The sequence below is a fragment of the Polistes dominula genome, unplaced genomic scaffold, assembly GCF_049000335.1.
Source record: "Polistes dominula isolate Pdom_NZ unplaced genomic scaffold, Pdom_raw_medaka contig_49, whole genome shotgun sequence".
NCBI classification, from domain to species: Eukaryota; Metazoa; Arthropoda; class Insecta; order Hymenoptera; family Vespidae; genus Polistes; species Polistes dominula.
The window spans coordinates 5001520-5023813 of NW_028300914.1; the positions used below are offsets into that span (position 1 = coordinate 5001520).

General features: G+C 30.1%; 1 protein-coding gene across 6 annotated transcripts in view; it reads left to right on the plus strand.

The window, feature by feature from the left end:
- LOC107065057 (neuronal growth regulator 1) overlaps nucleotides 1-22294 on the plus strand; it is a 63712-nt gene that overhangs the window by 24981 nt on the left and 16437 nt on the right. For 5 of the 6 annotated variants that reach the window (XM_089179806.1, XM_015318368.2, XM_015318366.2 and 2 more), the window contains 2 exons: nucleotides 8342-8455; nucleotides 18605-18786. In XM_089179806.1, the coding sequence (XP_089035932.1) occupies nucleotides 8389-8455; nucleotides 18605-18786 (249 nt within the window). In that variant the 5' untranslated portion in view covers nucleotides 8342-8388. Of the gene's footprint in view, nucleotides 1-2603; nucleotides 2625-8341; nucleotides 8456-18604; nucleotides 18787-22294 lie in introns of those variants that run through there. The other variant, XM_089179809.1, reaches the window with a different exon arrangement.

Sequence of the window (22294 nt, forward strand, 5' to 3'; positions counted from 1 at the left end):
TATATGCGCCGTAAGAGACGAACTCGTGCATATATCCATATCCATATGCATGTATGAGTGTATGTAAGAGAATAAGGACTAAGGAGTAAGCAAGACAGAGAAAGAAAGAGAATTGATGAAGGGTCATAGGGAAAGAGGATTAACCTGAACAATGGACATTCTGTTAATTACAATCATAATAACTAATAGCATAAAAGAAGATGAGAATAAAAGGGACCATTAGATTTCTAACATCCCTTTACCTTCAAGTATCAACCAAGAGTGTCCGTTATATCATTGAGTTGTACTACTTATCAATCCAATTCAATGCTATTGCCATATCGAAATATACTAATATTATGGTTTGAAGATTTTAATCATGTCGAAAAGTACACAAATTATTGGTTAAGTTCTAAAACTTTACCAAACAGTTATTTGTCAAAGTTAAACACGATATCGGATTGATATGATATGCAACAGTCTTTTTCAGAGTTTAGATTAACGATTATTAAACTTGTCAATTTAAATGATTTTGATATTACCACTCATTTTGGAACATACCATACATACATATAGATATTTTATACATAAACTCCCTTTTGGTTGTTTATTTAAGGAAGAAAAGGGTGATGGTAAAAGAAGAATAAGGCATCGTGCTTTGGATACTCAAAAGTTTTCCCTTAGAAAGTTTTCTTTTTTTTTTCTTTCCCTAAAGGCTCACGTCGTTTCGTGCCTGATAAGCCCGATCAAATCTTCAAATACTTTTCAAACTTCCTTTGAACTTCTTTTAAACTGCACCACGTACTTAACTTTCGAGAGAAGAAGAAGAAGAAGAAGAAGAAGAAGAAGAAGAAAGAGGAAAGAAACGGGGGAGAAAAAAAAGAACACGTTTGAAGCATAATTAAATTACGCTTCGAGGGGTGACTTTTTTCAAGTGGTAAAAAAAAAAAATGGAAGAAAAAAATGTCCCGACCAATTTTTGTTCTCCTTATTGTGAAATCGTGCAGTGAATAATATTATATATGAAAGATTTTCTTTCGATCTTTTCAAAATGTATATCTCTTAAATTAAAAAACAAACGTACGAACATAAAATACGTATTTTTGCAAAGGGATTACAAACAAATTACTCGTAACTATTGCTAATCGTAAATATACGCAAAATACGTTTTAAACGGAAAAATTGAAAAGTCTTTAATTAAACTCGTATAAATTGGAAACTTAAGTTAAAGGGGATTGAAAACAAAACGAAACGATTTAAAATCCGATTTGCGAAATAAAACGAACAAGAAAAGAGAAATCAAAGAGAAAAAGATAGAAACGTAAACAAAAGAAGTATGCGATTAAGTGAGAGAGAGAAAGAGAGAGATAGAATGAGAAATGAAGAGAAAGATGTCAAGGGATCGCCGTAGGGCGTGAACAAGCATCCTCTTTCATTATGACGTCCCCAATAAATCCGAGCCCTCAGCGGGGGAGAGGGTTTGCCATCCTGTCGACGTTCGTTGGCTGACATCGACAGCTCATTACATCGTCAAGGAGACCGCTAGCTCACTCACTCGCATACTCACGATCCCGTGATATACATAATTCAAGTATTCCCGCGTGTGGCTTCCCCATCACGCGAAGACGTTTCCTACAAGGGCTTCCCCCTATCTCTCTCTCTCTTTTTTTTCTTCTTCTTTTTTTCTCCCGACAACAACGACGACGACGACGATGACGACGACGACTTGACCTCAGCTTCTTCACGTCAGGCTTTAACGAAATACCATAAAAAATGAATTTACATTTATGGGAAAATAATTCGGTTTTTTTTTATCTTCATTTATCTTTTTCCTTTTTTCGAAGGAATTCTTTTGAAAGGAACATTTAATAACGATGAGAGAGTAGAATTTTAATAACTTTTATGATATTTGACGATTCGATCATGTGTACGTGTTATCAATCCTTTGCACTCGAGGCCTTTTTTGATCGGACGAATCAACAATTCGAGTCGATGTAAAAATTTACTAATTTTGTACAGCTATCTTACAATTGATTTCAATATATGAATTAACGTTTACAATTTTTATATTTTAACATATCATATACATATATTTTTATATTATAATCAAATAAGTATATATATCAAAAATATCAATATATATCAAAAAAGAACATTTGTTAAAACATTAAACTCTCTATTGTTGTTTCGTGTGTGATATTTTATAAAACAATTTCACAGATGAATCTCTCCATTATACGAAATTGCAGTTCATTCTATGACCTGTTAATAATTATATAATATTATTATATTTAATAATAACATATATATATTAATAATATATATAATTACTAAAATGTAACAGAACTTTTATCATAAAATATATAACAGTTCATAACAGATGTTTTGTTTTTATTAATGTTAGAAAAATGAAATATTAGTTATTAGAAGAAAGAGTCGTCCTAGATTTTCGTGGTACGTGTCATCTTGAATATCTACTACTACTTACTTCTATTCTTATTTCTTCTTTCTCTCTCTCTCTCTCTCTCTCTCACACACACACACTTTCTTTCACTTTCTTTCACTCTCTTTTTCTTTTTAAAGGAAGAAAAATCTCTCCATATGTTACCAAGCCTGGTAAGGTGACGGAACGATACCAGCTCTGTGTAAGATATTATATTGCCTTCCTAACAATGGCGTTCACGGTATCAGAAGCGGCAAGAACGTATTACCGTTAATATATCGACGCTCACAGGGATCGATAATTTCGCAAGACTCGACATTAAATCACGTTTTTTTCTCTCTCTCTCTCTCTCTCTCTCTCTCCCTTTTTCACCCTTTCCTTTTCTCTCTTTCTTTTCATACTCGTTAACTGGCACTTCTTTTGTAATATATTTTTATTATTACTTATAATAAAATTTTTTTTTCCTCCCTACTTTTTGCACAAATTATTTGCCATAAATGGTATTTTTTTTTTTTTTTTAATTTTAATTGGTTACGATTCAAATTTTTTGTCTTCATACTTGAACGTCGAATTATTTATACTATATTTATATATATGTATATGTACATGTGTGAATCTGTTGATATTCAGAATTTGCATTCGAAATAAATTTTCATTTTAGTTTAACGTCCTACTCTATATTCATTTAAACTCGTATTTGTTATCACCGAGATTCTCTGAGAATATAGATTTATGATAAAAATAAGTTTTTAATAATAACGATTATTTTCTAAAATAGATTTTTTAAATTTTCTTAGAAAGATTTACTTTGTTTTTTTTATTAATCATTCTTATTAATTGGTAACAGAAAATATACTGTAGTATGAGAATAATTTTAATAGATCATTACAAATTAGATTATACCAGAGATAGAAAGAGAGAGAGAATAAAAAAAAAGACAAATTGAATGAATATTTCATAAGGACGTTGAAAATTTAAAGAGACCTTTTTATGTTCGTACTTAAAATTTTACAACGCATCACGTTGTATTTGTCATAATCAAGAAAAAAGATATTATCTTTATAATTCTCGAAAATATTCCCAATTTTTTTTCTCCTAGATAAAGATTATGATACCAAACTCGTTTTTAGGCAAAAAAAAATAATAAAATAAAGCTTACAATTAGGGTAAAAAAAAAGAACGAGAAAAAAAGAAAGGAAATAATGAAAATAAATCAAGAATCATATGTGTGAGAAAACTACCACCAATTACGTTATTAATGAGAATTGAAATTATCCTTTAATGTTCTTTTTGTTTTACTCTTTCTCTCTTGCACATGAAACTAACACATCTACACACCCACATACTTACCTTCGTATAATTTCATTGTACTGTCATTGAATATGTTCGTCTTCGCATATAAAATATGAAACGGTGAGAAGAAGGAAATATAATTCAAATGATTGGGCGCGCGCTTGATCCAAGATTAATTCGTCGCAATTTACGCCTCGGTCACCCAACGCATCCACCCATCTAACCCCCTTCCCTCCCTTTACACAGACACACACGTACAGAGAAACTACCCTACGGAAAGCCTTCCACGAATATACCATTCATATATATATATATACACAGGACACACACACAAACACACATTCATGCAACCGCAAATCAATGTTAATCCTTTCCCACCGACATGAATATTCGTACTTCGAAACGATTTGCAAGCACGATTGTAAATCGACCTCCACTCTGCTAGACTTGCATGGTATTGCATTGCATTGCATTGCATTGCAACGCATTGCATCGCATCGAACGATATAGAAAAATTATGGAAATGACGTAGTGTTTAGAATGTCTACCAATTATAATCCTCTGAACTTATGTACTACAAATATATACGTTTGTTGTATATTGATGTATACGTATATGTATGTGGGTGTGTGAGTATGTATGTATATATATAAATATAATATCGATAAGTTTACTGGATATTACACAGTACATATTCACATAAATTTTAAATAGGTCAAAGATAAGTACTCGATATTTTCAAATGCGTTTGCAAGAGTACAGAAATATTTACGAAAGTAAAGATGTATGAGTATGTGTATTTTGTTTGTTTGTATATGTGTGTGTATTGTGTTCGTGTGTGTGTGTGTGTGTGGGTGAAAGAGAGAGAAAGTGAACAAATCGATCGAAACGAAAATTTAGATTCTTGATTCATCGACGAAGAGAACAAATTGCGCTCTTGGGAACGTAATTGGTAGTAACCAATTTATCGTACTTAATTGAAATTCGAAACTAACCAACAACTAATCTCTTATCTTTTTTACTATTGTCATATCTTTCAAATTATGTCTATTAATTTTTTATTATAATAGGAAAATAGGATGACGGTAAAACTTGTTCATTTGTCCATTTACTTATTTGCACATTTACTCATTTGCTCATTTGTTCATTTGTTCACTTACTCCTTTATTGATTGCTCATTACTAATTACTCAAAGATACTGGTTTCTTTTTTTGATTTTTAAAAAACTAAATGGAACAAATTAGATACATAAATTATAATAATTTATTATATATTATTTCGCAATAGGTTTATAAAACTAATGAAACCTTTATAAAAGGGAAATGAAAGAAGGTATTCTTGATGCGTTGTCAACGTAATCTTTACTACAGAAAAAAAGAAGAAGAAGGAAAATGAACCTATTATCGTATTCCGTGGGTGGTTGAATAGACCTTTTATAATCCAAGCAAAGAAGATTCGGGAAGAGAGATTAAGAAGATATCTGACAATAAGGAAATTGCGTACCATCCTACCGAACTTTTATCCACATAATACATCGTCTAAGAATATTACGTTTAATCCTTAGTATTTTCTTTTGTCGTAAAAAAAAAAAAGAAAAAAGAAAATAAAATAATAAACGTTTACGATATGTTCTTGCATAATGATAAAAGAAATAAAGAGAGAGAAAGAGAAAAAACGAAAATGGAAAATTTTCCTAGAACTTATTAATAATTTTTTTTTTTTTTTTATGAAGTCAGTATTAAACATGAATAAAAGAAAAAAGCATAATATAAGAGAAATAAAATCGATAATAACCTTAATTTACTCGATCAAGGTAATAGTATAGAAACAAAAGAATAGAAAGAGAGAAAAAATAGGAAAAAAAAGAAATCAATTATATTTGATTCCAAAATAATAAATCGAGAAATGATTTTTCGCGTACGATGAAACTATTTATTTTCATTCTTTTTTTTCTTTTAACACAAACTGTATCCTTCGACCAAGTTTCTATCCTACACCCCTTTATCCTCGTTCTCCGAGTCTTCATTTTTCTTCGAATATGTTTTTTTGTCTTTTTCTTCCCCGACTTCTCGTCGCGAGAAAAAGTTTTTTTCCTCGTACGGAAAGTTCTGTAAGTGTGAAAAAGAAAGAAAAAAAGTGAGAGAGAGAAATAATAAAATTGAGAATTCGTTCATCGATCGAAATGACAGAAAAAGACGAAATGAACGAGGAGAGGAGAGAAGAGAGAAGAAGATGAAGAAGAAGGGAAGAGAGGAAAAGTTAATAATTCGCGAGAGAACATCGAAGGGGATAGGATAAATGCAAATCGTAAAGCACGATGCGACGGTGTGACGTTGCATGAATATTCGCGAGCTCGCCGCAGGCACGATTTACGATCCGTCACGGATAAGATCCGTATCTTCCGGATGTGTACGAAATATACTATGCATATATATATATGTATATACCTATTCTCTTTTTTGCTATGAACATTTTGAAGAAAATTATTTCGACGAAATATTTTATCTTAAACAATTACTAGAATAATTTCATTATATTATTCGAATTTTTTCTAATTTAATTTAAAATATTCAAATGATTTCTTACATTTCATTTCATTTTCAATGTTTATACTAATAAACTAATTAGGTATAAAAAGAAAAAATAAAGTGTTCTATAAAGTAAGTTTTCCACTTATATAAAGATAAATTATAGTAAGAAATAATAAAATTATAAGTAAGATATTCTAAACGTAATACCTGATTTGCTATTGGTCGAGGATTCATTTAAGAAATAACAAAAGTTTAATGATAATTGGCATTGCTGTGAAAAATAAACTTCATTCTAATATAATAATAATTACACTCAATATACAATTTTTCGAATTTTCAATATATTATTAAAAGAATTATCATTAAGAAAAATCCTGATCGTCATATTTGCAACATTAACGATATGAAAATACCCTAATATAAAATACTCAAGATAATTATTCCTACAAGTGATTCAACAGTTTCAATAATGGACCATGGAAATTTTAGAAAGATAGAATCATTTGTTCTATTATTAAACTATTAAATATTATTATTAATCGAGTGATTAATTCAATGATAGCTATAAACGTTTAGAGAACAAGTACATTTTCAAAAATGATGCTCGTTTTTAATCATAATGATGAAATTAGCCTAACAAGTATTGCACAGTTTAAATCGAGAATAGTCGAGAAACGAGGAGACGATTGTACGAAGTTCGCAAACTGCATACTTTTGTAGAAGAGAGAAAGGGAGAGTGAGTGAGTGAATGAATGAATAAGAGAAAGACAGAGAAACAGAAAGAGAGAGAGAAGGAGAAAGAGATAACAACAATACGAACACTGGGAACATAACGAGACGATGATTATGCGCTCCGTACGTTCTGCGACAAATCGTCGCTAATGCGAGACAATTTGCATTAGCAATTACTCGATAGGACGAGTAGTATGTAACTGCATCCGTTTAGTTATGCAGACTCTGCAAAATTAGGATAATAAAGAAGAATGTGTACATATATATATATACAATTAGCTTTGTTATGCGATCCGCCAGGAATTCTATTATTCCGAAGAGGAATTTCATGATTCACCGATTGAGAAGTCTCACCTAGTAAAATTAACCCTCTATTCGAAGGATTACAATCATTTTCCATAAATCCATAAGATGAGAAGGAAAAAAATGTATCCTCTGTTATGAGTCCCATTGGCATAGAAATGAAATGAAATTCTATATCATTTAAAAAATATTCTTTTTTATTTTTTTTTGTGTTTATTACATGGAACAATTATATGTATAAGATTAATAAACAACCCACGAAATATTTACATTGTTAAATATTTATTTATATTATAATAATAATAGAGAATAAGTAATATTTTTTAAATAATAAACTCGTAGTTAGCTGTACAGATTATGAAAAAAGATAATGAAAACTTTGAAACATATGGTATGACGAGGATGTAATATAACATATTTGTTTTTATTATAGTTTCGAATTATCAATCTTACTTACAGATTTTAATTTACGAATGTATCCAATAATTAACAACATACTATTAATTTCAGTAAAATTTGAAATTTAACATTTCAAAAATTTATGTTTGATTATATGTGTATTAATTTATTTAAAAAATTGACAATGATTACTCTAAATTATAGAATTGAGTATAAATAAATTAATGAAATGATGAAGCTCTTAATAATATGATATATATATATATATATATATATATATATATATATATATATATATATATATATATATGTATATATATTTATCATATATACATATATATACACATATACATATATCGATCTCTCATAAATAATTTAACATAGTCAAACAAACGTTATTCTCGTGACCATGTGCAAACATCTATTTCAAACATCATTTCGAAAGGTAAATGTTTTATAGAATAAATTATGAAGATTTTCATCTGATTACCCATACGCAAATCGAATAATGACAAACTATAGAAGACGTGAATTTGACCGAATTGATTTATCATTATTGATACATATACATCAGTTATCTTTTGTGGTTATCGTTTAATCCGGAAACATATACAAATTATGATTATAATTCTTCCACTATATTATATTTTTTCTATTACAGAAAACTTCACATAAATATCCTCGTTGATTATGGAAAGTTGAACGAAAATGGTGTTGAGCGTGTTGCTGCCTCTACTACTTGTAACAACTTTAATTTATCTCATACATACTACTGGTAAGTATAATTACAATAATAATTACACTAAAGCGAATGAAACTTAATTAAAAATCATATTTAACTCGTTCAATCGTTTTAGAATACACCATAAAAGCTTCTATATGGTAATATAGAATACAAAAAACAATTTTCAAAACGAAACCTTTATAAAAAATAAACACATAATTTGTTTAGACCATAAAATTGAAATTTTATTTCTATTTACCAATCAAATAAGAATAATAGTATAATTAAATTTAATTCGAAGATTAATTACATACGACGAAGAAAACAAAAACTAGAATTCATCAATAACGTAAGAAAAAGTGAAAGAAATATGTAAAGCATTTCTTGTGTGTTACTCGAAGAAAGTATAGGTAACCTAGGTAGACTAGGAGAATAGAGGGAATAGTTCGACTATCTTCATCCAGAGGAAACATCGACCACGGCGTAGAACTTTCTCAATTAGTGGCCCAGCCTGATCGACCAAGAGCTCATTCGTATTCACGATGAAGCCACGATTGTAGCCACGATTGTAGCCCAGAACAGGACGATAACTCTCTGTTTCCTCCTTTACTTTATTTTCTATCTCTTTCTTACTCTTACTAACCCTTTCTATATATCCCCGTTTATCCCCCCCTTCTACCCTTTCAATCCCTTTTTATCCTTTTCTATATTTTCTCTTTATTTTCTATATAGGTTACTATCAAAATATTTTCTATCCACTACTCTCATTAGTTCTCGTTTTATTTAACATTTTCTCTCTTCCTCCCCCTCTCTTTATCTCTCTCTCTCTTTTTCTTGTTTCATTCATCTCGTTTTCTTTTACCATCTCTCTTTTTCTTTTCTATTTCTCTCCGTTTGTATCGTTTTCTATGATTTTAGTTTTCTTCATTTTTTTGACCTATCAGAGTTTTATTTAACATTTTCTCTCTCTCCTCTCTCTCCCTCTTTTTCTTGTTTCATTTATCCTTTCCTTTCTTCTTTCTCTTTTTTTTTCTCTTTTTCTTTCAATATTTTTTTTTTTTTTTTTTTTTTGATATATGTATCCTTTTCTATGATTAGAGTTTTTTCTTTTTTTATCTTTTTTGGTCTATAGGAGATAGACCCCATCACTCAGAAGGACGACAGAAGATAGACGACGATTGAAGTTACATCCTCGCGAAAATAATTAGGGTCGCTGCTTTTAATTACTCGTCCGTTCGTTTCCATCCATCTACCATTTCCTTCTCTATTTCTCTATTTCTCTATTTCTCTATTTCTGTAGTAAAGAACCGAACGAGGTAACCCGTCTTTCTCGACTCTATGCAGGACCATTCTCGATCTGGTCTAACGGACGTGCTTTAAAGCACCAAGCTTTCATCTCTCTCTCTCTCTCTCTCTCTCTTGCTCTCTCTTCTCTTTCTCCCTCTATTTCCCATAGTATCCAATACCAAGCTAAGAATAATATCGGGAATCGAAGTCAAGCGTGAATCCGAGTATCAACGTCGGAGAAATGAACGTTTAAAAAAATTACTATTATTACTATTTCTTTCCTTTACCCACCATCACCATCACCATCGCCATCACCATCACTGTCCTTTCTTTTTTTTTTATCTCTTTCATCTATTTTTTTTTCTTCTTCGTAAAAATAAAGAGAGAGAGGAAGAGATAGACAGAAGGAAGGAAATCGTTACGTTGAAATGAATTTAAAAAAAAAAAGAATAAATCAAATAAAATAAAATAAAATAAAATTTTTATAAGCGGTGAAAAATACGGGAAGGAAAAAAAAATAATTTGTAAAGAATTTTTCTACAAGATTCTCTATTCTACCAAGGATCCTTACCTTTTACTCTCTTCAACAACCCCCATAAGTCTCACGTTTAATACTGAATTTTTTTCATCTCTCGATTTCATTCGTTGTCGCCACCTCTTTAAATAGTTTCCTTTTTCTCTTTAACTCTCTCTTTCTCACTCCTCTCCCCTTCACCATTTCTCTCTCTTTCTCTTTCCTATTTTTTACCTTTTTATTCATTGAAATGCATCGGAAAACGCGATTGAAATACCGGTTGTTTCTACTTGAATAAATTTCAACTGAAAGTAAGAAGAATGAGAGATCTTTCAATGTAAAAAGAAAAAAGGAGAGAAAGAGAGAGAAAGAAAGACGAAACGGACAACTTTCTTTTTTATTTGCTTTTTCCGCCTCTCTCTCTCTCTCTCTTTCCCTTTCTCGTTTTCACTCTCTTTCCCATCCCCCTTATTTCACTCATTGTCTTTCTCTCTCTCTTATTTTCTTTACTAAAACTCGATTCGTTTCCTTTACGTTAGATCTCCTCCGTTGAGTTTTTTTTTTGTTTTTCAATCTATTTTCTTTCTTCTTCTTCTTCTTTTTTTTTTTCTTGCAATCGAGCGAAGAAAAGGCGTTAGGTCGAGAACCAAATAAAAACCCCATCGTACAGATAAAAGGATTCCGAGGAAAATCAAAAGCAACATCTTTATTATCTTTCTATTTTTTCTTTTTTTCTTTCCCTCACACTATTCTGTCAGTCTTATTACGAATGAAATTAAGGAAAATACGATTCGATTCGTTGTTCAGATTAATTTGTAAAAACGAATAATAAGTACGAAATATATTGAAAAAGTTTAAACGAAAGTAAAGAAAAACGGAGATACATCGTGTTAAATTTCATCGTTAACGATCCAACTAGATTTTTCTTTTCTCTCTCTCTCTCTCTCTCTCTCTTTCTTTTTTTATCTTTTTGTTTCTCATTCTGTAACGTCTATGTAAGAAAGAAACTCGCTCGAAACTTTTCTCTCGGTTCGAACATTACAGCAAAATTCTTTTCTATCGTTTCCAACACCCCACTCCACCCCACTCCACCTCTCACCCCCTGTATTTACCTACCTACCTACACTGTATTCCTGTTCTACATTTTTATTGTTTCTATACTAAAAGAACTTTTTCTGTATAAGATAAGGGTAACATTCTCGTATAAGAATCACCCACTACCAAACATTGTTGATTACAATCCCGATGTAATTGTATTCTCACCTAACCGTAAAAGTAAATATTATATTATTATTTTTACTATTACGTTTAGAAATGATTACGAATTGTTAGTGTATTCTCTGTACAAACAATAAAATAACTCTAATATAAAGCTCTATATTAGCATTGCTCTATCTTAATACATTGATCTAACTTCCTGCTGACTAATTAGTTCTACAAACTTTGTTACGATGCGAATCGTAACTAACAATAAGAACGTTCTATCACTATAACACTAATTAATAATTAGAAATTGTTTTCTTAATTGAATTCTATTCGATTTAATGAAATCAAATCTGTAGCAACTCGATAATTATTTTATAACATAAAAATCATATTTTATTTCTTTTCTTTTTTTTTCTTATTATTAAAAAAAAAATTTATTAAATTATTAAATTTCGACAAAGTTAATGCAGTAAATTGTTCGATTCAATGATTCAAAAGTTCGATTTTACTAGTGAAGAGAGGAAGAGAGTGCGCATTTCAATGTTCATAGCTATTCTCTAGCTTCTTATTAGGAAGGAAAACATACAGGAGAGTGAGAGTATATATGTGTGTATATATGTATATACGTATGTACATATATGTATATGTGTATGTATGCACAGCAGCACTTTCCACTTCTCTTTAAGAGGCCACGACGGCGAGCTCGTTTGCATCGTTATTGACTACTTCGAAGAACCGTTGCGAGCGGATCTCCTACTTTTGCCAATCCCCCCTTACCCTCTCTACCCCTTTCCTCATTCCTACGTACCTCATTGTCAAACGTGTGCACTCGTGCTTACCTCAGGACCTGGGATACCATACTACTAGTGTAGTAGTTCTATTCCTAGCACATTGTCCTCCTACCATATTATATTTACCCACCATCTTACACTTGCTGAACTAAAAGTTTTTACATTATTCTTTTTTTTCAATTAATTAATTAATTAGTTGACTAATTTTATTTTTTTCCAAACTTTGTTATCTAATTTTTTATTCATTTTAAAACATACGAACCATGAAACTTTATCCCCCCACGCCAACCCCAAAAAATATACGAGTTGGTTAAAAGTAATAGCAAGTTATTTTGTAAAAAAATTAATTATAACTTTTTCCGACAACTTTTTAAATTAATTATTATTTTTCTTTTTTTCTGTTATTTTTTAACATCGCAAAATCTCTCGTTCGTCCTAGAAAATTTTTTTTGTCCGATTTCGTAAAACTTATCTCGTGAAATTTTTTATCTGATGCTAGTAGAGCTTTTGGTACATTGTAATAAATTTCTTTTTATTTCTTTCTTCGTGTTTTTTTTTTTGTAGTAAATTTTATCTGTTCTCTTTTTTGTTTTTTATCATTTATGTTGTATTTACATGAAAAAATAAATTTGATTAATATTATATTGTATATAAACAATAACATCGAGCTCCTCTTATCGTACCTTTAAATGAATTTTCATCGATATAGGATTTACATAATTTGTATCTCTTTTGTATCGTAATTAGATAATACTTTATCAAAAAGCTTTCTCCATTCATCCATACCAATATCATCGTATATCCACATTGAGCATCAGACCGCGATAACTTGTACGAGGAAAGAGTTCGACACGGATTACATCTCTCTTTCTCTTTCTCTTTTTTTTTCTCACACAACCTATCATGAAATGCATGCATCCATGCAATTTCATAAATCCTTTCGCACGTTTTTCTGACGAGCTTCCATCACACTGATTACTATCGTCACACGTATACACTTGAATCGATGAACAACGTATTTGTAGAGACAAAATATTGAAAAATGAATGTAATGAAAATTTCGAAGTAACGTTTTAATATATACACGGTAAAAATATATTTCTTTTCTTTATATTCATTTCTATTAGCTTTTATTTATCCGAACGTTTCTTTCTATTTTTATTATCAACACATTGTAATCATTTTTATTATTTTGTAGCTTATTTAAAGTATTTGACATTTATATTAATTATATTACTTTATTTGAATTTTTATCGATCTAGTACGACGTAGTATTTATATTTTATGATCATTTTGTAACTCGCAGTGCTTAATGTTTACTTTAATTATCGTTTTATTCGAATTTTTATCTATCGAGTACGATCTCGTATTTTTATTTGTATTTTACTATAATTCGTAATATTTTACATTTAAATTAATTATTATTTTATTCGAATTCTTATTGATCAATGCTAATTTGGTATTATCATTCGTATCATTTTGTAATTTGTATTATTTTATATTTATTAATATAAACAACATATACATATATATTGTCGAGTTTAAATATACTTATTATTAGATCGATTATAAATGAAAAAGAAAATATAAGTTATTAGAATGACACATAATAATATAACAAACAAGTGGCAGAGTGAAGCCACAAATGTACTGCGAATTGACATTAAAGCATTCGGAATGTGAGAGCAAAGCACGATTAGGCAGTGACAGCTAAACGATAATTTCGCGCAATGGTTCGACGGATCACTAAATGAACCAACAGGTTCAAAACCGATACAATATCCTCTATATTTTCGAATGAACCGTCAAACGAATCACCACCACTACATTGCATCGACCTCGATTGATTTGAGTTTTGTATATGTGAGAACCGAGCTATTACCATATACAATTATTCCTTATATATATATGTAAATATATGTGCATATGTATATGCCTGTATGTGCATTTATTGAGAAAATTTTACCATGTATTCGTCTTCGCATACATAATATATTTGTAGGTGTATGTATGTTAATGTGCATGTATATTTCTATATCATATGTAGAGATAAAGAAGTGTATCTGTTTGTTGTGTATTTGCGTATATTCGATGATCGATTTGATAGTAACATAGCGAGTCAAAGCTTTCTCTTCTATATAGAGATATATTTCTAGAGTTACCCTTTATCCCTTTTAGTCAAAGCTCTTTCATCCATTGATCGTTTGTTCGTTTTAACTCCTCAGAGCTTAACCGATAGGAGAATTCTTAATAATATATGTTGTCTATGATTTCTGTCAACTATATAACCTGCATTTGATCCTTTTGATACTAAACAAAGATCAAGAATAATCCAAATGACAAAATTCAATTAATATATTATGAAGTCCTTTTTGAAATATTTTAAATTCATTATCAATTTATTCCTCGTGAAATATAATAATTTAAGCTTCATTATCAGCTTTAGTCATCGTTAAATAAATTTTACTCATTATCAATTTATAATCCTCTTTAATTATTATTATTTTTACTCGCAATCAGATTGTTTTAAATAAGGTATATGAACAAAATACTAATAATAATGAAAAAAATGATTTATGTTGTAGCTGAGTAAGATGAAAAATATGAACAATTTTATATTATAAATAAATTTTTTGAAAAAAGAAAGAGATAGAGAGAAATAAAATAAGAATGAAAAAATTAATTATATTAGTCTTTATCTAAAATTTCGAATTTCAAATGAAAAGTTTAAAAAGAAATAGTAGAAAATAGGTTGGTTTACGAGCGGTTAAAACAGAGACACTCGTTTTCCTTAATCGAACAAAGCGTATCCTGTAGAATGAGTTAAGAGATAATTAAGGTGATTCGCGACACTCGTTTCCTTCGTAATGGCATCGTCCAAGCAGTGAACTAAGTTTTCGCGAAGGAAGCATCTGGAGACTTGTTCTCTTCCAATTTCATTCTAATCGACTTTGAGATCGAGATAGAGCAAAGCTACGGATAGGATTTGTAAGAGAAAGATAAAAATAGAAAGGATAGGTAGTGAGATCTTTTCCCATGAAGTATTTCGTTAATGAGAGAAAATGACAAGAAAATATTTGCTAGATAGAAAAATAAAACATTAAGCTTATATATATATATATATATATATATAAAATTAGATTTAACTAAGATTAATTAAAAATATCTTCTTTTGAAAATATCATTCTAATTTAATTCGAAAGAACTTGTACTTAAGACAATCGTTTATAATAATTATTTCAATTTAATTTTCTTTTATATTTTACAAGTTTACAGTTTTATTCTTATTGTCATTATGATTAAGTAAATTTTATTTTATTCGTTTAAAAATAATACATAAGAAATATTAAATTTATTTTTAATTTTTTTGACAAAATGTCAATTTTTTTATTATCTTTAAGAATATTTATTATCTACGTACTTTTTTTTATAAGAATTATAAAAACTTAACAATTTAACTCGAAATATGATATCCAACAAATTGGTTTATGAATATTTTGTGGTAGAAACCCATAGATAATAGACTTATCAAAATGTGAATATAAATGTAAGAAGAAATATAAGTATCGATAGGGATAACCAATGGAATTACATCGTTGCTTTAGAAAGAAAAATATCTTGTATGATAAGAATTCAGATCAGATCTCAAGAGACGTAACCCATATAAATATAAAGGTATATTTTTGTCTTTTATTTTTTAACAGACCGAGATATAAGTTATTTAAATGTTTTTCTATAAAAAAAAAATTAAAAAAAAAAACGCATGAATTAAGATTTCCTCCCATTGAAATATATTTATTCTCATTAATTTTCAGAGTTTAATAAAATGATGATGAAAAAAAAAGAAAGAAAAACCCGTATAGGTAAGAGATTTAATAAGGGTTAGACTAAAGGGATTTAATTAGGAGAAAATTCGTAAAAGATTTCATCTAAGGGTCTTGAAAAGGGTTTTGTCGGGTCTTAGCCAAATAGCGCATATAGTCCGTTGGTAGTCCGAGTTAATTCCCTCCCACTAACTCTCCACTGCCTCCCTCCACACTCATACCCACCCATCCAACCTTACCCCACCTGACTAACAACATCGAGAGATAACGTTTCTCTGAGTCGGGGGATTGAATTAAACAGTGTAAGAGTAAGTGAATGGGTGAGTGAGAATGAGTGAGATAGTAAATGTTGTCCAGAACAGCCTGCACAAGCTAGGCATACCAACGATGCAAAAAGATAGACAGAGAAATAGACAGAGAAATAGAGAGAGAGAGAGAGAGAGAGAGAGAAAAGGGGAAAATGGAAATGTTAAGAGAACCAGAATTTTAAAGTATCCGCTTTAATAGCTAATGCAATTTAAGGAAAATCTCGTCAAACAAGATGGCAGTTTCTCGCGTTACCAGTAGACACTGTGGTGGTTTAGAGAAACATATAGCAAACCTACCACAGCCATGAAAGGGGCCCAGAATCTGAAATTCTGCTAGCCACCAACGCCACTGTGGCTAACGTCTCTTCCGTTTGCATAGTTAAAGGAATAGCTCGTGTAATTACCGAAGTCCTGGTTTACTGCTAATTACCATCCCTGTTTGTGTTATTATTTTATTCGATTAGTTTGTATATATAATTTTTACTTTTTTCCTTTTTTTTCTTTTGTTACTTCTTTCTAAGAAATTAATTATTTTATCATAATATGTATCACATTGTATTTCAAGAAATTTTTGTCTACTTCGTATTGATTTGTTTCTTTTTCTTTTTTTTTTTCGATATTTCATTCACTCCTTTGACACATATTTTCATAATTCTTTTTCATCCGTTCATCCAAATGGCAGAGATCTTGTCAAAGAAAGGAAAGAAAAGACTTAGTGATTCCATTATCGATATATATCCACTAGAAAAAGATCTTTCAAACAGAAAAGTAATAATATAATATAAATATATTGGTAATAATAATATAAAAATAATAATATAAATAATATAATGTAATAATATAAAATAAATATATATATATATATATATATATATATATATATATATATCGTATCGTTCGTTTGCATAAAATATCAAAAAAAAAGTAAAATAACCTTTTTTTTTTCTCGTTTCCGGTCAACAAATACATACAAAGAAAATTTCTTTCCCCTATTATTTCCTCGTGGTGTGTTAATGTGACATTTACAATAAATTTTATCATACACCCACAATATATTTACATAAAATTAGTTTAATGTTAATCAAACACGAGAAAATACCTAGAATACGTTTAAATACATAGACAATATTTTCCCAGTGCTATTTTTCTTCATGAATTTGTATCTATAATTTATATTAAATAAATTATAAAATAATTAAATCAATATTACACATGTTAGAGTTAAATTTCGTTCAAATTCATGTTTAAATAACTAGTTATTTAAAATGATTATAATATTTACATATACGTGTAGAGCTGTTTCGCGTCGAGGGCGTCGTTATCTCTCTGGCCTAGTATAAACTCTCCATTACCCCCCGAGAAACTCCCTAGAACTTTCCAAGAAACTCGAGGTATAATTAATGGGCTCTCACATTGATCGACGACTTTGGAATAGCAAATCCCAAAAGGCAAAACGCATCTATAGATCCATTAAATTGCTTACCTACTCACATGCTCGCATACACACACGCGCACACATACACGTATGCATACACCCATACAAATTTCGTTCGACCCGAATCGTTCAAATAAAATGTCAAATCTGATAGTAATTGGATAAACGTCAAATAACTAATAGGACAAAAAAATAAATTACAAATAAATTCCACGAAGGAGGAAGATGTAAAGTGAGAAGAGGAAGGGGGATGGGGATTAGGGACAATATAAAATATAGCAAAGACAAGAAAATCGTTAGAAAGTAGGTAGGAAGCTTAGTTTAAATGTCAAATGCTGTAAGGCAAAGCAAATAAATCCAAACTCGAGAAAGTTTTCGACCCAAACAACAAGCCGACGAACTTTACCAATATACCGCAGGAGTAAAGTTTTAGCGGTGAACGTTTATGTCTCCTTCTCTCTCTTCCTCTCTCTCTTTCTTTCTCTTTCTAACAAACCATTTCATTCCACGTTTTGTCCTCAGACGACGACAGTCGGGAGAACATTCGAGAGAAATGCTTGAAATGAGTTTACCTGGTACTTTTTGTTTTTTTTTTACTTTTTTCTTTTTTCATTTCGACCATGTAACAAGTCTCCACTTAACTCTTAGTGTACATAATCCCGTAGCAAACGTGTTAACTTCTCCTACTACCATAAACGTTATAATATATAACCTTGAATGTGGAAAAATGTATTTTAAAGTTTAATATGGCTTGAATTAAATGTTAACTTTCAAGGACTGCACATGAACGGTGTAATTGGGAAACGTAAAAATTGTATCATGGTTTGTTTGTTAGATGCAGTAAATACTATAACCACCACCACCACCACTACCACTACCACTACGGTAGAAAATGGAAAAAATGATGATGATGATGGTACGAAGGATGTTATCAGACGTGGTGAACGCGTGACAGATATCCTTGCACAAAATGGTGGTACTGCTGTACTTCCTTGCATGTTTACTCATCCTGGTATAGTAAGTAAATCATTTTATTTATATTTAAAAAATAAACACAATTCTAAATGGAATAAATAGAATTGTGATCAACGTCGAAATTTATATTTAATATGTTTGACAAATATTTAAATTTTTTTATTATTTATTTTTATATTTTAATCATCAAGGAAAAACATCGCGTTGATGTTAATATAATTTGAAATTACAATTAAATAAATTTGTTTTTAAAAATCACTAAAATTATTATTATTATTATTATTATTATTATTATTATTATTATTATTATTATTATTATTATTATTATTATTATTATTATTATTATTGTTATTCAAACTTCCTATTGGTAGGGGAATAAAATATACCAACAGTATCCTCTGCTTATCATAAAAGACGACTAATAGGGGTTGAGTATTGGCTTGACAACCTAAACTCGTAAAAAGTCACTTGTTGAGAAAACTTCGGGAAGAATAACTGTGCTGATTCTTCGATTCAAACTTTTTGAAAAGAAATTCAATTCCTTCTCTGGGATATAAATTTTATTGGATATATAAATTATTTTTAAATTTGAAAAAATAATCATATTATTATTTGCAATCATAAGAAATAATTTTTCATCATTTTTAAATGAAATTATACACATGTGTAATTGTAGTCTTATGAAAAAACATAGATTAAACAATTAAAAAGAATCAAATAAGTTTACAGTAATTTATACACACAGAATTAGAAAAATTTTTTTTCAAATCATACAACGAAAGAAACTAAAATTTTTATGCACGTACACGCATGTATCCATAAGGCTACAAATTCTTAACTAATAAAACAGACTTAACATTCTAACACTTATATGTTAGAAGAGTGATAAAAATTTCTTTAAAAAAAAGAGAAAATCAATTAATTACATAAATACAAAAATATACAACAAATCCTATCACACATAATAAAATAACACATAATATTACATAATAAAATTGATATAACACTCGAAACACTTAAAATGTATGCACAGAAAAAAAATAAATTCTTCCAAATCAAATTCTTGAAATAACGCGAATGTAAGTGTGCTCAAATGTGCACAATATTTACAAAAAAAAAAAAAAAAAAACAAACGAAAGAGAGAGAGAAAGAGAAAGAGTAAAAAGATAGACATTCGTTCACAGTAAACGTAAATAAATAATCGAACTGGCCTACTGGTGTATTCAAGCCAAAGGCTAGTTCTCATGAGAAAGAAGTGTAGGGTCGAGAAATCGCAAGAGTTGGAAAAGCACCTTCCGCGAATATATTACATGCAACGAACCTTGGCAAGATGAAAGGGAACTCGCTTAAGAGAGAGAGAGAGAGAGAGGAAAAAGTGGGAAGGGGGAATAGCAAAAAGCAACGTCTTTCGTATAGAAGTACGTCTAGGAGGGCATCCACCCTCACCCGGACGTAATTTCTCTGCATTAATGTTGCAAGTGTCAAGTTGGCTCTCGTCGAAAAACTATGCCACAAGAGTAAACTCCAGTTCGGCTAAACTACAAGCTCTTGTTCTTCAGCTTCTCTTTATCCAAAGAAAGAGATAGGGTAAGAAAATTGTTTGCTAGTATTACATATTATCAAAGCAATATTAATAAAAGTATTATATTATGTCTACCGGAAACTTCTGTCCGTTTTTAGAATAAAACAAAAGTAATAAATTTTCATATCTCTTGAATTGACTAATATTTATTGAGTAATATAATTATCATCATTATTTATAACTTCTTCCCACAGGGTAATGACAATTTGTATATTGCACTTTTAAAAAATGTCTTATCCCTAGACACGTAAAATTGAACAGGTGTTTGTCAGAACGGACAGAACTTTACGGTAGACCTAAAGTTGTCTGTGAAATAATACGAGCCTACGCCTCGTAGTATGCAGTCGCATACAAACACACAGATATACAACGCTTAGTAGCTAGAAATGGGAATTACAAAACACCACACAAAGAGAAGATCCAGAATTGTTAAAACTGTCTAATATATTCTATCTCATTCTCTCACATGCTCAATCCTATAAGTGTATTATGTTCATCTTTTTTTCTCTTTTTAGTGACTTAGCGTTTCGTCATTTTTTCTTTTCATCGTTTCATTCATTTCGTTTTTAAATCACCCCGATTCTAAAGAAGTTTTCACTTCAAAAAATATACTTCATTTAATGGAATGAATATTGAAAAATAATTCAATAGGAATGAAATTGAAATGGAATGTTTTTGTAAAAGGGTTGTTCATCTCATTGTAATGCACTCAATCGTGCTTTACGATTCCTTCCGGAGTTTAAAAGCAAGCCACGGGAGGCAAGGAAACAAGGAAGCGAGGAAGCTAGCAAACAAACCATGGGAAACGCGTTCTACTCCCTCTCTCTCTCTCTCTCTCTCTCTCTCTCTCTCTTTCTTCTTATTTGATCCTTCTTCCTTCCACCTCGCATGGAAATAAGTTCGTCGTTGGACGGTGGCCGTTGGCTTTTGCTTCTCTTTGAAGCGGTCAATTTCAGACCGGTGTGCTTCGTTCGACGCCGCGGGGGAAATTGCACGAGAGAATTGCATTTCCTTTGTCCTTTTAAGCTCTCTTGAACGTTAGTATATATATATATCTCTCTCTATCTCTATCTCACTCTCTCTCTCTCTCTCTATATATATATATATATATATATATATGTGTGTGTGTGTGTGTGTGTATATATGTGTGTCTTGCGTCATGAGTAGCTTTGATCCTCTGTTGGTGACCATTACAACTAGACAGGAAGGATACGTGGAATTGATTTCCACTTTGCAACATTTCCAACGAAGAATATGTTTACTTGTTGACGATTAATAATTCAGATATTACTGATCGCCGTTTGCATAAATACTCATTTTATTATTTAATGTTATTCTTTTTTATCAACGTTTCTTTTATTTTTAATCGACATTTGTATTTACATTAGATATTATATATTTTTTACGTGTCATAGAGTTAAACGAAAATTCTTGAGATTTAAAATTCGAGACTTCGTAAACTAATGTTTGTTTGTAAAATATCTAAAAACATTAAAAATCTCATACAAATGGGAGGATGAATACGTTATATTTTACAGAGTTTAATATTTGTTTAATAATTTTGTATATATGTATAACGAATGCTAACTTTTTACTGAAATAAATAAATCAGAGGGTCAGTGAATAATTAAAATATAAAACTAAAAGAATTTAATAAACAAAAACGCGGCAGATTAAAAAAAAGAAAAAACGAGGATAAATTTGAAGGAAGAAGTAGTAGGTAATATCGAATAGAAATTATTTTCGAAAGATCGATTGAGATGTTTCATCGAGGGTAACAAAGAAAACAGTTTAATGCACACCCACCTCCTCCCACCCGATGCTTCCTTTCTTACTCATTCTCCTCTCTTCCGGAATTTCCCCGTTCCGTACTGCTTTGGAACGCACGTGCATCTGACAGGAGTTAATTACACCACGAGATAGAAAGAGAGAGAGAAAAAGAAAAATAGAGAAGAAGAAGAAGAGGAA